The sequence below is a fragment of the Typopeltis vanoorti genome, chromosome 13 (assembly GCF_054136105.1).
Source record: "Typopeltis vanoorti isolate ZY-2024b chromosome 13, IOZ_Tvanoo_1.0, whole genome shotgun sequence".
In the NCBI taxonomy this organism is placed as follows: Eukaryota; Metazoa; Arthropoda; class Arachnida; order Uropygi; family Thelyphonidae; genus Typopeltis; species Typopeltis vanoorti.
The window spans coordinates 116,765,598-116,780,041 of NC_143561.1; the positions used below are offsets into that span (position 1 = coordinate 116,765,598).

General features: G+C 34.5%; 1 protein-coding gene across 4 annotated transcripts in view; it reads right to left on the reverse strand.

Moving 5' to 3' along the window:
- The window catches only part of PolA1 (DNA polymerase alpha catalytic subunit), a 561,406-nt gene that overhangs the window by 230,924 nt on the left and 316,038 nt on the right, over window positions 1-14,444 (reverse strand). For all 4 annotated transcript variants that reach the window (XM_090402430.1, XM_090402431.1, XM_090402428.1 and 1 more), the window contains one exon: window positions 6,721-6,902. In XM_090402430.1, the coding sequence (XP_090258556.1) occupies window positions 6,721-6,902 (182 nt within the window). The remainder of the gene's footprint in view (window positions 1-6,720; window positions 6,903-14,444) is intronic.

Below are 14,444 nucleotides of genomic sequence, written 5' to 3' on the forward strand. Positions count from 1 at the left end.
TGCCCATAAACCTTTATGAACTTCGAATGAATTTCTTTTGCCTAAAACCTTCTTTTAGAAAGAATTTTATAATTTCACGATACTAAATTTCGATCTATTTCAAGAAGGGATATACAGGCAATACTTTTATTTCAGACAGCTGTATAAAATAAACTACTTGATAGAATGACTTGCAATTTCACATGGAAGCTTATGACAGATGTACCAACTTAAAAAACAATCTTGCTGATAGTATTGCCATCTATGGTCGAGGCCGAGAACTTTTCGGACCACCCTCCTAGTTACATAAGTAAAATTTTTTTTGTGTGAACATGCTCTCTAGCTTTGATGTAGTAAGGTTTTTTTTTTTCACTAGAGGTCATGCCAGTAGCTTTTACGGCTGACTAAATCAATCTAATTGCTTTAAATTTTTCAGGAAATGACAACGTATGCTAAAATATTAATTAAAAAACTTTAATCAATACCTTCCTATATTTTGCCAATGTTACACTGGTATCTTCTGGGATCACAAAACTACGATATGTGCACATGGCACTAAATGAGCAAATGAGGCTAAAGAAGTCAACTGAAGTCTATCCTAGAGTCCTAAAGGTGCCCCCATAGAAGGCTAAATTGGGTTGTCTTGGCTGTTGGGTTGATGTTCTTAGGATGCAAGTTTCAGCTTCCCACCCAAATTTGCTGAGGTTTGGGAAGTTTTTTAGAGCTGAGGCCGATTCCAGGAATAATCTTTCATAATACTTATATTTGCTGTGGTGTAGTAAAGCGGCTTTCTTACAGCTTATTCTGTAGTGAGTATCTAGTGCATGGTCAGCAAGTCCTGAGTGGCTGTATTGGTGAAACCGGATGTAGTCTTTGTGTTAGGATATCTTGATATTAGCTGTTCTGCCTGTTTGGCCATAGTAGGACAGTTTACAACTGCAAGGTCCCTTGCAGTTGTAAAGCTTGCATCCTAAGAACATCAATCCAACAGCCAAAACAAACCAATTTAGCCAGCTAAGGGATTCTCTTGGACCAACTTCAGTTCCCTTCTTAAGCCTCATTTGCTCATTGTTAGTGCCTGCGTGCACATATCATAGTTTTGTGATCCTAGAAGACAGCAATGTAACATTGGCAAAATATAGGAAGGTACTGATTAAAGTTTGTTAATTAATATTTTAGTATACATCATCATTTCCTAAAAAATTTAAAGCCATGTATAACCACTGTATATCTACAAGAGTTATCAATCTAACTTCAGCATACCATGTAGATTGTGCAGCTTGTTTCTTTGTATATATATATATATATGTATATATTCCAGATGATGACCTTGATGTGAAGGTTGAAACGTTGAGTAATTATTTTGGTTTATATTAAACTGAAGTTTTACTCTAACACGGTAGTTGTTTCCATAATTTTTGAAGATATATATATATATATATTTGTAATTGGGGTGCTTAAGGGTCAAAGCTGTATAACTGAGAGGAGACCTCCACATAGCCTTTAAAGGAATGCGGAGAACCGACCAGGGCTTCTGACCTAATGTCCAATCCTCACCTTCTCGTGGTGCACCCTGTTGGGTATCTACTTTGATACTGAACGAACGAGGATGGGCTGGCAATTTGGGATTTAGCCGACCAAATTGTATTCTTATTGGTTAAACCAAAATAAAAAATGATGGTACAACATGACAAAATTTCATGCCGGCTGGGGCGTCGCCCGGTTAAACAAGGCCCCCGTTGTTTTCGCCAGGGAACCAGGGCGAACAGCGAAAAGTCAGCTACTGGAACAAATCTGAAAACAAACCCCAACTCAACATCACCAGAGTTAAAGATCGGTACTATCAATGTAAGAAGCCTGAATGGCAAAGAAATGGAGCTAGATGAGGAATTAGATAAGTACCAGATCGACATAATAGGGGTGACTGAAACAAAAAAGACCAAAACTGGTGAGATCTTCCTGAGCAATAAATACAAAATGTTATATTCAGGCAATGACAATCAAGGAAAAGAAGGAGTAGCCATAGTATTCAACACAAAATACGAGGCTAATCTTCTTGAATGGCAGTCAGTCTCAAGTAGAGTAATGTGGGCAAATATGAGAATGGGGAACTGGACAACGAGACTTATTTGTGCCTATGGTCCCACGGAAGGTTCTACTAAGGTAGAAGTGGAGGAATTTTTTGAGGATTTAGAAAAAGCAACTGACACAATGAAAAATGAAAAGTTGGTCCTTGTTGGGGATCTAAATAGCAGAGTAGGAAATGATTGTGAGACATACAAAAATATTTTGGGAAAATTTGGAGAAAAGAGCAAAGCTAATAATAATGGCAAATATCTGTTGGATTTCTGCTCAGGACATGGACTGGTTATTACTAACACCATGTTCCAACATAAAAATGTGCACAAATTCACATGGAGAGAAGAGGCTAGGAATAAGAAAAGTCTCATTGACTATGTTATTGTTGATAGTGATGTTTTCTCCCTGGTGCAGGACACCAGAGTGTACAGAGGATTTGAAATTGGAAGTGATCACTATTTAGTCTTGAGCAGGATAAAATTGAATTTCATATTGAAAAGAATAACATGTAAGAAAGTTTTAAAGCGAATAAAAGTTGAGCAGCTCTCAGATGTGAACTGTAGACTAAAATACAGAAAGATTATTGAAAAGAAAATGAAAGAGTTTGAGAACAAGAATCAAACCTTGGAGATTCATTGGCAAACTCTGAAGGAAACATTGATTGATTCTGCCAGAGAGGCATGTGGTGAGGTTGTGTGCAAGGATAAAAAAATCAGAACTCCCTGGTGGACACAGGAAGTTAAAGAGGCAGTGAAGGAAAAGAAGAAAGCTTATCAAAAGTTCCTGGCAAATAAGTCAGCTTTTACTCTTACAGAATACAGAGACAAATGTAAGAAAGCTAAACAGTGTGTAAAACTAGCTAAACAAAAGTCATGGGAGGACTTTGGCAAGAATATAGAAAATAAATATCAAGAAGGTGGCAAAATATTCTGGAGGTTGTTGAAGAAGCTTAGGAATGGAGGAAAGAGTGCTGTAAAAGGAATTAGAGATGATAAAGGTGAAATGAAAACAGGAGAAAAAGATATCCTTGAAGTATGGAGTAATTACTTTGAAAAACTGCTAAATGAAACAAGCAGTGATGACAGCACAGTGGTAAAAAACATTGACCAGGCATGCAGTCAGGAATTCATATCCATACTTGAAGTAGAAAAAGCCATCAAAGGCTTGAAATGTGGAAAGGCAGCAGGAGTAGATGATATTCGACCAGAAATGCTGAAGTATGGTGGTATAAGAGTCTTACAGTGGCTGCACTGCATAGTTCAGAAAGCCTGGACAGAGGGACGAATTCCCGATGATTGGAGTAGAGCTCTCATAGTACCCATATATAAAAAGGGAAATAAAACTGAATGTGAGAATTACAGAGGTATTTCCCTACTGAGTGTTCCTGGCAAGATCTATGCAAGTATACTTGAGAAACGGTTGAGAAGAATTTTGGAAGAAAAGCTTGGCGAAGAACAAGCTGGATTCAGGCCAAATAGAGGTTGTCAGTATCAGATCTTCACTTTACGACAAATAGTCGAGAAAGCATGGGAATATAACAAAGATCTGTATTTAAGTTTTGTCGATTTGGAAAAGGCATATGACAAGGTGCCAAGAGAGAAACTATTCAATACGCTGCAGTTATATGGTGTCAATGGGGCATTATATCAAGCAATACTTAGTCTTTATTTGAGTTGTGAGTCAGCAGTTAGAATTGAAGGAAGTACAGGAAGATGGTTTAATGTTAAATCTGGTGTGAGACAAGGATGTACATTATCCCCTCTGTTATTCATTATCTATATGGATCACATTATGAAGGAATGTGGTATTAAACCTGATATCAAAATTGGAGATGTTAATGTCAGCTCTTTGCTTTATGCGGATGATGTTATACTTCTAAATAAATCTGCTACAAGTCTGCAAGATTCTCTGACTAAATTGAATAGCCGTTGTAATAGATATGGTATGAAGGTCAGCAATAAAAAGACAAAGACAATGAAAATAGGCAGAATCATTGAAAATGTCAACTGTGTTGTGAATGGAGAACCTGTGGAACATGTAAAACATTTCAGCTACTTAGGCACAATTTTTACTGAAGATGGTAAACTAAATATAGAAATAGACAACAGAATCAGCAAAGCTGGTATCATGGGAAGTCAATTGAATAAATTCATATGGAATAAGAGAGAAATTATTCGGAACACTAAATTAGCTGTATACAAGACTGTGTTCAAACCAATTTTAACTTATGGATCTGAGAGCTGGGTCAGAAGTAAAACACTTGACCAAAGACTAGAGACCGCAGATATGAGAGTCCTGAGAAAGATTAGAGGCGTGAACAGATGGCATCAATGGCAATATCATATTAAAAATGAGGATATTAGGAAAGAACTTGACATTGTCAGCATCCAGGAATGCGTTAGCAGAGCTAATCTCAGATGGTATGGTCACTTAAATAGAATGGGAGAGGAAAGATTAGCAAAACAAGTGTTCTCTGCCAGGTTGGCAGGAAAACGACCCAGAGGAAGACCAAGATATAGGTGGATTGATACGGTACAAAGTGCCTTAGATGATAGAAATATAAGATCTGATAATGTTGGAGTCTTGACAAGTAACAGACTGATTTGGAGGAAAATTGTGGATAGGAAGTTAGTAATGATGTAATTTTTTCATGTAGTACTGTCATATCCTGTACACCCCTTGAGGGTACATGGCAGGAATTTGATGATGATGATGATATTTGTAATTTTACTAATGACATTTTAAACTGAATTTGAAAAGAAGATACCTGATCAGAATTGGTTACATGAAATGAACTTTAAATTCTAAACAAATAAATACACTAGGTGATGAAATGCCGCTACTCACTGATAAAACTTGCTCCAGAGATCAGTGGTGGGTGGTCTGATTTACATATTAGACAAATATATGAAGGAAAAAAATTCTATATTCTTTTATATCCTTAATTTTTAAATTGCTAAATGTGTATGTGGGCGTGCACTTGTTTACAAAGTAAATTATGTTCTTTTCTTTATAATATACAGCAATACCACAATTAATGCTCAGGTGTTCTTAGAAGACAAAGTGCTAAAAAACAGCATTAAATGGGGTCATTTTAACACATAGTAAATAAGGATAGGGGAACATGCAACAAAGAATAAAAAGTTTTACTTTAATTTTAAGTCATTTTTATATCAACTTACAAAATATGCAGTGCATAACACATATATATATATATATATATACACACACAGAAAAACAAAGTTTATTTTTGTACTGTCAAAGGTTCTGGCTCTTCTGAAATTCTTGATTTTTGTGATAAAATTGTCTAGCGTTCTGTTGTTTTTTTTTTCTCTCATTAAGCAACTGTCGGAGGTTGCTTCTTTTTTTAAATCTATTGAACCAACCTCTGCTAGCTGCAAAGTTTTTGCTTGTATTCTCTCTTTGTTTTTGAATATGATTAAAAATACTTCTGGGCTTTTCCATGATTACTACTTGACTTAATAGCATGTTGCATTTGGTTTCATCATCAATACAAATGGAAAGATGTTGCTCCATTTTCTCTAAAACATTGCTTCTGGATTGGGTTACCTTTGTTGCTGAAGACATTGTAGTTGCTGAACACTTAATTTTGTCCTTATTTTTTAAAATCATTTGTATAATAGAAGTAGACAAATTTAAAATGGCTCGAATGTCAATCTGCCATTCATCTTTTTCTAATTGCCTCAGCACCTGCATTTTAATGTTCAGCGAAATGATTTTTCGTATCGATTTTGTTTTACCATCTTTATACCCACTTATTCTGAATAATTTAAAAAATGATAGTAATGATTAATTTTAATGAACAAATAGAATTTTTATTGATTTCCTTGGTCAATAATATCGATGATTACAGCGCATAAATACCGTTTTATGCAGCACTCCAAATCTTATTGATAGCATACACTGTTTCACTGCCAATGAACAACTACCCAATGTACGGGGAAAACAAATGCACAAGACAAATATAGATTTAGGTTTAGAGGAATTAAAGAGCTACGAAGAATCATCACCTTTCGCTGATGGTATAATCGGGTATAATCGTATTATATATGAATAAAGGGAAATACGGTGATAAATTGAATCAGCATAAATTTAGCGCTTTTTTAGGCTTCGAGTAGAACCACATTATATTGAATCATGGAATATTTAGTGCTTTTTTTGGTTTGGAAAAAAAAGCAGGGTCTTACTGTATATGAAAATTATTATGTGCATTAATTTAGTTCTCAGTATCTCCTCAGATCTATCTCTCACCAATACGATCTCAATAAAGGTCAAAAACTTGTTGTCCAGGTAATGACCCTTCCTGTAATGCATAGCAATGTAAACATTCAGAAACTAGTCATCAAGATATTTCACATGCAAACTTTTCTTGTTCAAGTAAAGGATTAAAACAACATAATTTGTTTAGTAAAATTTATGTTACTACTCTGAAATTACTCATGACTAATCTATATTTGAAATATTTGTTTGGCCAAATGCAGCTCAACTACTGAAAGTAAAAAAGTTGAATACACTACAAACAAGCCAAATATTATACCTCCAGGAATAACCAATGATGCAAACTGCCAACATTGGGAATATGGGGAGGATTATCTTTTAGCAACAAAAATTTATATAAAGGTTAACACGGTTCCTTCTTACCTATACATAGACCGAATTTCTTCAGAAGCTAAATCATAACGTTCCTGATGTAAAATAACATTTACTAGTTCTGTTAAATCATAGCTTTTGCTTCGTATCAATTCTCTGGCAGAAATTTTAACATCACATAGCAAGCGACCACAAGTAACACCTCTTTCTATCCGTCCTACACCACTGGTACCCTAATGAAAGCCAGAAAAAATAAAACAAAATAAATAAATAAATACATTTTTTTTTATGTAGTAGGCAAAAAATGTGTGCCTTTGAAACTTGAAAAACGATGACTATCTAAAATATTATGGTACCACACAAATATATGAATGATCGAGTACTGCAATAGAGAAAATCAGCTCAGGAGTCTATATACAGCTACAGCTGCTCTAAATTGCTGGTTCTCACCAGACTATGAAGAAATTCTGAGCTATAGTACTTCATGCTTTGCGCTACCATATTTTTAGAATTTTATAATAGTCTTGCTCAATATGTAAACCATAATTAATGAAGAAAAATGTCTACCTTGTATAAAATAACGATATTTATTATCTTTTTTTATAATTGTTGTTAAGATGAAGTCTTTCAGATTCTTCTTTTCATTAATTTAAACTAGTTACTCAAAAAACAATACATTCAACAAACGGTATACTTATTCAGTTGCCAGATGAAAGCTTCTCAAATTTTGTGAACATGTTATATACCAGACCATGGTGCTTTTTTGACAGCTATGTTTAATGAAAAAATGAAATAAAGCAAAGGGAAAGTGTGAATGCATTTTGCATTAGATGACATGGGTGCAATATAAATAACAAGCAGGATTGATAGCTGCTATTAAGTAAATTTCCTGGATTTCGCATAGGAATTTATTGCTTTCGGAATCTAGTGATAGCAGAAGATTAATCCATAATCAAGGTAGCCACTTTATTTCTGAGGAGAGGAGAAAAATCTGAAAGGCTGTTACTAATCATATGCAATTTTCAGTTATGAAGGGGGTTGTTACATATGGAACTACAGATCCAGTAATTATGAAAAATTCAAGATAAAAGCAATTCCTTGGCATAAGAAACTCCAAGGGAGGGATGTCAGCAATTTCATGAGAAATGGTCAAGGTGTGTTTGAGAGAACAGCATTATGACTGCAATACACAAACAGCAAGATAATCAGATGGTAGTTATGTGGATGAGTAACATCACTAAGAAGCAGCAGTAAAAAAAAAAGAAAAGGTTGATAAAGGAATATAAAGTGAAATGTAATTAGAAAGTTCATGGGCCTAAGCATAGGCAAAGGCAGTTTACCAGCATTTTATGGTAAGAATGAAAAAACTGGACTTCAAGTGGAAATTGGTTGAGCAAACAAAAAGGAATCCCAACTATTCTTCTGCTATTTGGCAAGTAAATGGAAGAATTATTCAGGAGCGAATACTCAGGGTGTGCTAGGTGTGCAGTGCTCATCCACCAAATAGCAATATCACCGATATTATATTTTTGCATTTATTCCCATTAAAGACTCTCCTTTCCAGACTTTGCATAATTCCTAAAAGTAAACACAATATACTAATGCTTCATAAAGACGACATTTTTAAATGACTAAACATTGCATTACAATGGCGTTAATAGCCTCGGTGTGCATTCAAAATACATACACCTTTGGGCCCTTTGAAAAGATGTACAGATGGTGCAGTAGGTAAAATTCTTAGTTTTCTGATAGTTTTAAACCACTCAGAAGGCAAGGCAGGGTGAGCTCTGAGACAATAGCACCTAGAGGCTGTGATTGGTTATTGTGTCAACCAATCCAATCGAACATTATCATTTGTCATGATTTGCTGTTTTTGTTTTCTGAGCTTCATCTGTTTTGCATGCGTAAAGTGTGAACTGATGTGGTAGGCAAGTTCTTATATATAATATAGAAAAGTTTTTAATATATAATTTTCAATATTCATAACTTTCTTGCCCACACTTACAAATGGAAAACAGTATTATAGTTGAAGGAGGTAAGCCTCATCCTCCTCTTCCAAATTTCGCACATTTAAGTAATTCAAATATACCAAAAAAATACAGCATTCTCCTTCATTATTTTCTAATAGACAGTATCTTGAATCAAACACATTGTCCCCACTCTGTGCAGATTACAATTAATTGATAAATTAAAGTATTCAAAGTTACCCTACAATTAATTGCATTAGACCAAATAAGATTAGCACCGATGTGCTTTACACTCTTAAAACTTTAATACATTGATAAAAATGAAACCATACGGTCAAACTCGTGTGAATTTTGTAGCATGGGTTGCATAGATCACGACAGTACCTCCAAATGAAATGGGCACACGATGCCACTGGAATTATTATGGAAGGATAACTTTAATGCATGTAGATAGTAGTGAGGTGACTGTCAAATTACTGAGTGATCAATCTGTAAGAGTATTGTCCAGGTGGAGATACTGCAGTGCAGTGACAGATATGAGAATAGAGATGGATAAACTGGAGATGCACAGGTTACTATGAAATCTTAATGTGAATACAGTTACCAAAATGTATGGCACTGTCAAATATTTGGGCAACCTGTTTGCAAGAGAGAGAAGGGAGGATTTACAAATTTTTTTAGTACACCCTTCATAAAAAAAAAAAAAAAATTTAAAGAAAAAAATTTAAAGAATTTTACCTGTGATGATTGGCCATGTAAATCACCATACGGATAAAATGTATCAATTACTGAAATAAGAGAGCCAAAAGGCTTCACTTCGGCGACGCACGATTATTCAAATTAAGTGGATATCGAATCCAGCATCATTTCAAAGCTAAATAGAGAAACTACAAGAGTTTCGTGCCGAATATAGAAACTATAAAAGTTTCGTGCCGAATATAGAAACTATAAAAGTTTCGGCAGATCCAAGCGTAAGTAAACCTTTCATGACAGGGGCAATTCGTAGTAAAGGTGGAGTAAGATCCGATCACTATCCTTAGTATTTCACATAATGTAAAACACATCTCCTAGTGGACATGGATGATGTTATACGTTATGAAGGGGGGTCACTACCTAGACTGGTTTCGATCTTTTTTGAGGTCTCGTCAGTGGGAGCCAGACCCAGATGTAAAATACTCAGGTTGCAGTGATGCAAAACCTATACCTTACCGTACGAGTTGCCATATCACAAACGGCTCCAAGAATTACTGAAATAAGAGAGCCAAAAGGCTTCACTTAGCCGATGCACAATTAATTAAATTAAGTGGATATTGAATCCAGCATTATTTCAAATGCCAAATGTATCAACTAGTTCATGCTGCTAACTGTTATTTCAATTTCAATGGACATTTTGCATCCAAGTAATTACAGATGTGTAAACATGTCTGGTAAGAGGATTAAATAGATAATTATTTCAAAGAGATGATTAAAATAATCTATCAGCTGTACTTAAATAAAAAAATTAAAAAAAAAAAGTCACTTCCAGCAATGCCTAAAAGCATCCCACCTATCTTTCAACAGAGAGAACCAAAGTTCCAAAGGATTTAGGACAGCGCTTTTAACCATACTTATTTACACAAAAACACAAGGCATATACAGTATAAAACTCATTATTTGTTTAGCAGGCCAGACATTTCGGTCTAAAACTTATAGACCATCTTCGGTGGCAGCAGCAGTTGATTACAAGGTAGAATATAAACAATGGATTGATTTGAAACAGGATGAAGCCATGTGATGTTATACTTACAAAAGCGTAATGTTATAAATGAGGAAACATTGGTTAATCATAACCGTTAAAAAAATAATAATAATAATGTGTTATTCTAATAAGACTTTCCCATATTTTAGATATCCCATAAAGGCCACCTATCTAGGCGACCTTTATGGGAAAGTCTTATTTAGAATTAAACATGATTAATATTTTTTTTCTCCTTTTCTTTAACAGTTAAGATTTACCAATATTTTCTCAGTTATAATATTACGCTGTTCAATATACAAAAATACAAAAACAATCAACAACAAATAAATAGTCATATTACAAAATATTTAAAGTAATTCATCAATGTGATGAGAAAAAAAAAATACAAAAAGCAGAATATTATTCTTAATGGGAAAGCAGACGATGCAACTCAGCAACCAGCTTTTCAACATTTGGTTATATTTGTACAAATGAAATTTTGAGGTCAGATTCCCATTTTTTAAATGGTTTCTGTATTAATTTTTAGGTAAATAAATGATGTGAAAGCTTTATCACATGAAAGACAAGTGGGAAATGAAAATCAAAACTTCTACATATTAAACTTTATTAATCCACTAGGAAAAATTATTTAGTTATCTAAACAATCACAGACACCTTTAGTATGTATCATGGACCTCTGCGGATGGCAGGATAAGAAATGCTGATCCAGGCTTTCAAAGAAAAGCCTAGATAAGAAGCATACAGCTTTCTGCCAAAAAGATCAGTTCAGTTACAAGATGAGGATTTATTCCTATCATTTTGTAAAAATATTACATAATTTTGTAATAGATAATGGTACACTACAAGTTAATTTAAAGAAAGCCTGATTTCTACATTTAAGAAAAATCCTGCATACCATTGCATACAGCAATACTGTTTATTTCTGTTGTTTGTTCTTCTGATTGAGACTCCATCTGCCGAAGGAAAACTATTCCACTCACTCACTGTTCTGTGAGAGAAAAACCTAGCAGCTCTTACCCCTTTTTTGACTACGAACAAATTTAACTTACATGAATGTCCCTCTTTTTTTCTCCCCACCATATAACGAAATATTTCGATATATCCATATAACAAAAAATTTACATCAGACGATAACACCCATTCAGAAGTTTATAAACTTCTATTATATCATCTCTCTTTCTCCTATTAACATCATCAAATTCCTGCCATGTACCCTCAAGAGGTGTACAGGATATGATAGTACTACATGAAAAATTTACATCATTAGCAACTTGCTATCTACAATTTTCCTCCAAATCAGTCTGTTACTTGTCAAGTCTCCAACATTATCAGATCGTATATTTCAAATGTCTAAGGCACTTTGTACCGTATTAATCCACCTATATCTCGGTCTTCTTCTGAGTCGTTTTCCTGTCAACCTGGCAGAGAACACTTATTTTGCTAATCTTTCCTCACCCATTCTATTTAAGTGACCATACCAATGAGATTAGCTCTGCTAACGCATTCCTGGATGCTGACAATGGCAAGTTCTTTCTTAACATCCTCGTTTATAACATGATATTGCCATTGATGCCATCTGTTCGTGCCTCTTATCTTTCTCAGAACTCTCATATCTGCGGTGTCTAGTTTGTTCAAGTGTTTTACTTCTAAGCCAGCTCTCAGATCCATAAGTTAAAACTGGTTAGAACACTGTCTTGTATACAGTTAATTTAGTGTTCTGATTAATTTCTCTCCTATTCCATATAAATTTATTCAGTTGACTTCCTAACATACCAGCTTTGTTGATTCTGTTGTCCATTTCCATATTTAGTTTACCATCTTCACTAAAAATTGTGCCTAGGTAGCTGAAATGTTTTACTTGCTCCACAGGTTCTCCGTTCACAAAGCAGTTGACATTTTCAATGATTCTGCCTATTTTTAGTGTCTTTGTATTTTTAATGCTGACCTTCATACCATATCTATTACAACAGTTATTCAATTTAGTCAGGGAATCTTGCAGACTTGTATCAGATTTATTTAGAAGTATAACATCATCTGCATAAAGCAAAGAGCTGACATTAACATCTCCAATTTGGATATCATGTTTAATACCACTTTCCTTCATAATGTGATCCATATAGATAATGAACAACAGAGGGGATAATGTACATCCTTGTCTCACACCAGATTCAACATTAAACCATCTTCCCGTACTTCCTTCAATTCTAACTGCTGACTTACAACTCAAATAAAGACTAAATATTGCTAGATATAATGCCCCATTGACATCACATAACTGTAGCGTATTTAATTACTTCTCTCTTGGCACCTTGTCATATGCCTTTTCCAGATCGACAAAACTTGAAAACAGATCTTTGTTATATTCCCATGCTTTCTCAACTATTTGTCGTAAAGTGAAGATTTGATCCCGACAGCCTCTATTTGACCTGAATCCAGCTTGTTCTTCGCCAAGCTTTTCTTCCACAATTCTTCTCAACCATTTCTCAAGTATATTTGCATATATCTTACCAGAAACACTCAGTAGAGATATACCGCTGTAATTCTCACATTCAGTTTTATTTGCCTTTTTATATATGGGTACTATGAGAGCACTACTCCAATCATCGGGAATTCGTCCCTCTGTCCAGGCATTCTGAACTATCCAGTGCAGCCACTGTATGACTTTTATACCACCATACTTCAGCATTTCTAGTCGAATATCATCTACTTCCTGCTGCCTTTCCACATTTCAAGCCTTTGATGGATTTTCTACTTCAAGTATGGATATGCATTCTTGACTGCATGCCTGGTCAGTGTTTTTTTTTTTATCACTGTGCTATCATCTCTGCTTGTTTCATTTAGCAGTTTTTCAAAGTAATTACTCCATACTTCAAGGATATCTTTTTCTCCCGTTTTCATGTCACCTTTATCATCTCTAACTCCTTTTACAGCACTCTTTCCTCCATTTCTAAGCTTCTTTAACAAGCTCCAGAATATTTTGCCACCTTCTTGATATTTATTTTCTATGTTCTTGACAAAGTCCTCCATTACTTTTGTTTAGCTAGTTTTACACAGTGTTTAGCTTTCTTACATTTGTCTCTGTATTCTCTAAGAACACAAGCTGACTTATTTGCCAGGAACTTTTGATATGCTTTCTTCTTTTCCTTCACTGCCTCTTTAACTTCCTTTGTCCACCATAGAGTTCTAGTTTTTCTATCCTTGCAGATAACCTCACCACATGCCTCTCTAGCTGAATCAATCAGGGTTTTCTTCAAGGCTTGCCACTGAATCTCCAAGGTTTGGTTCCTGTTCTCAAACTCTTTCATTTTTTTTTTCATAATCTTTGTGTATTTTAGTTCACATTTGAGAGCTGCTCAACTTTTATTCGCTTTAAAACTTTCTTACATGTCATTCTTTTCGATATGAAATTCAATTTTATCCTGCTCAAGACTAAATAGTGATTGCTTCCAATTTCAAATCCTCTGTACACTCTGGTGTCCTGCACCAGGGAGAAAACATCACTATCAACAATAACATAGTCAATGAGACTTTTCTTATTCCTAGCCTCTTCTCTCCATGTGAATTTTTGTACATTTTTATGTTGGAATATGGTGTTAGTAATAACCAGTCCATGTCCTGAGCAGAAATTCAACAGGTATTTGCCATTATTATTAGCTTTGCTCTTTTCTCCAAATTTTCCCAAAACATTTTTGTATGTCTGACAATCACTTCCTACTCTGCTATTTAGATCCCCAACTTTTCCTTTTTCATTGTGTCAGTAGCTTTCTCTACAGCATAGGTTCACAAACTTTTTCGGGCCACCACCCACTTTGCAAGACAAAAATTTTGAAACGTCCCCCACCCCATTATATAAAATTAGGTTTATTTTTGTACAAATCAATTAGAAAAGTGGTTTTATATATATTTTCAAATGAAATATAACGAATATATTTGCTACTGTAAACATAACCTATTATACACATATACATACATGTTCTATTTTCTCATTGACATAGAAAATTGAAATAGAAAATTGATAAAAAAAATTGATCGTGTAAGACGGGCATAAGATGAATTAAAATGCAATATTT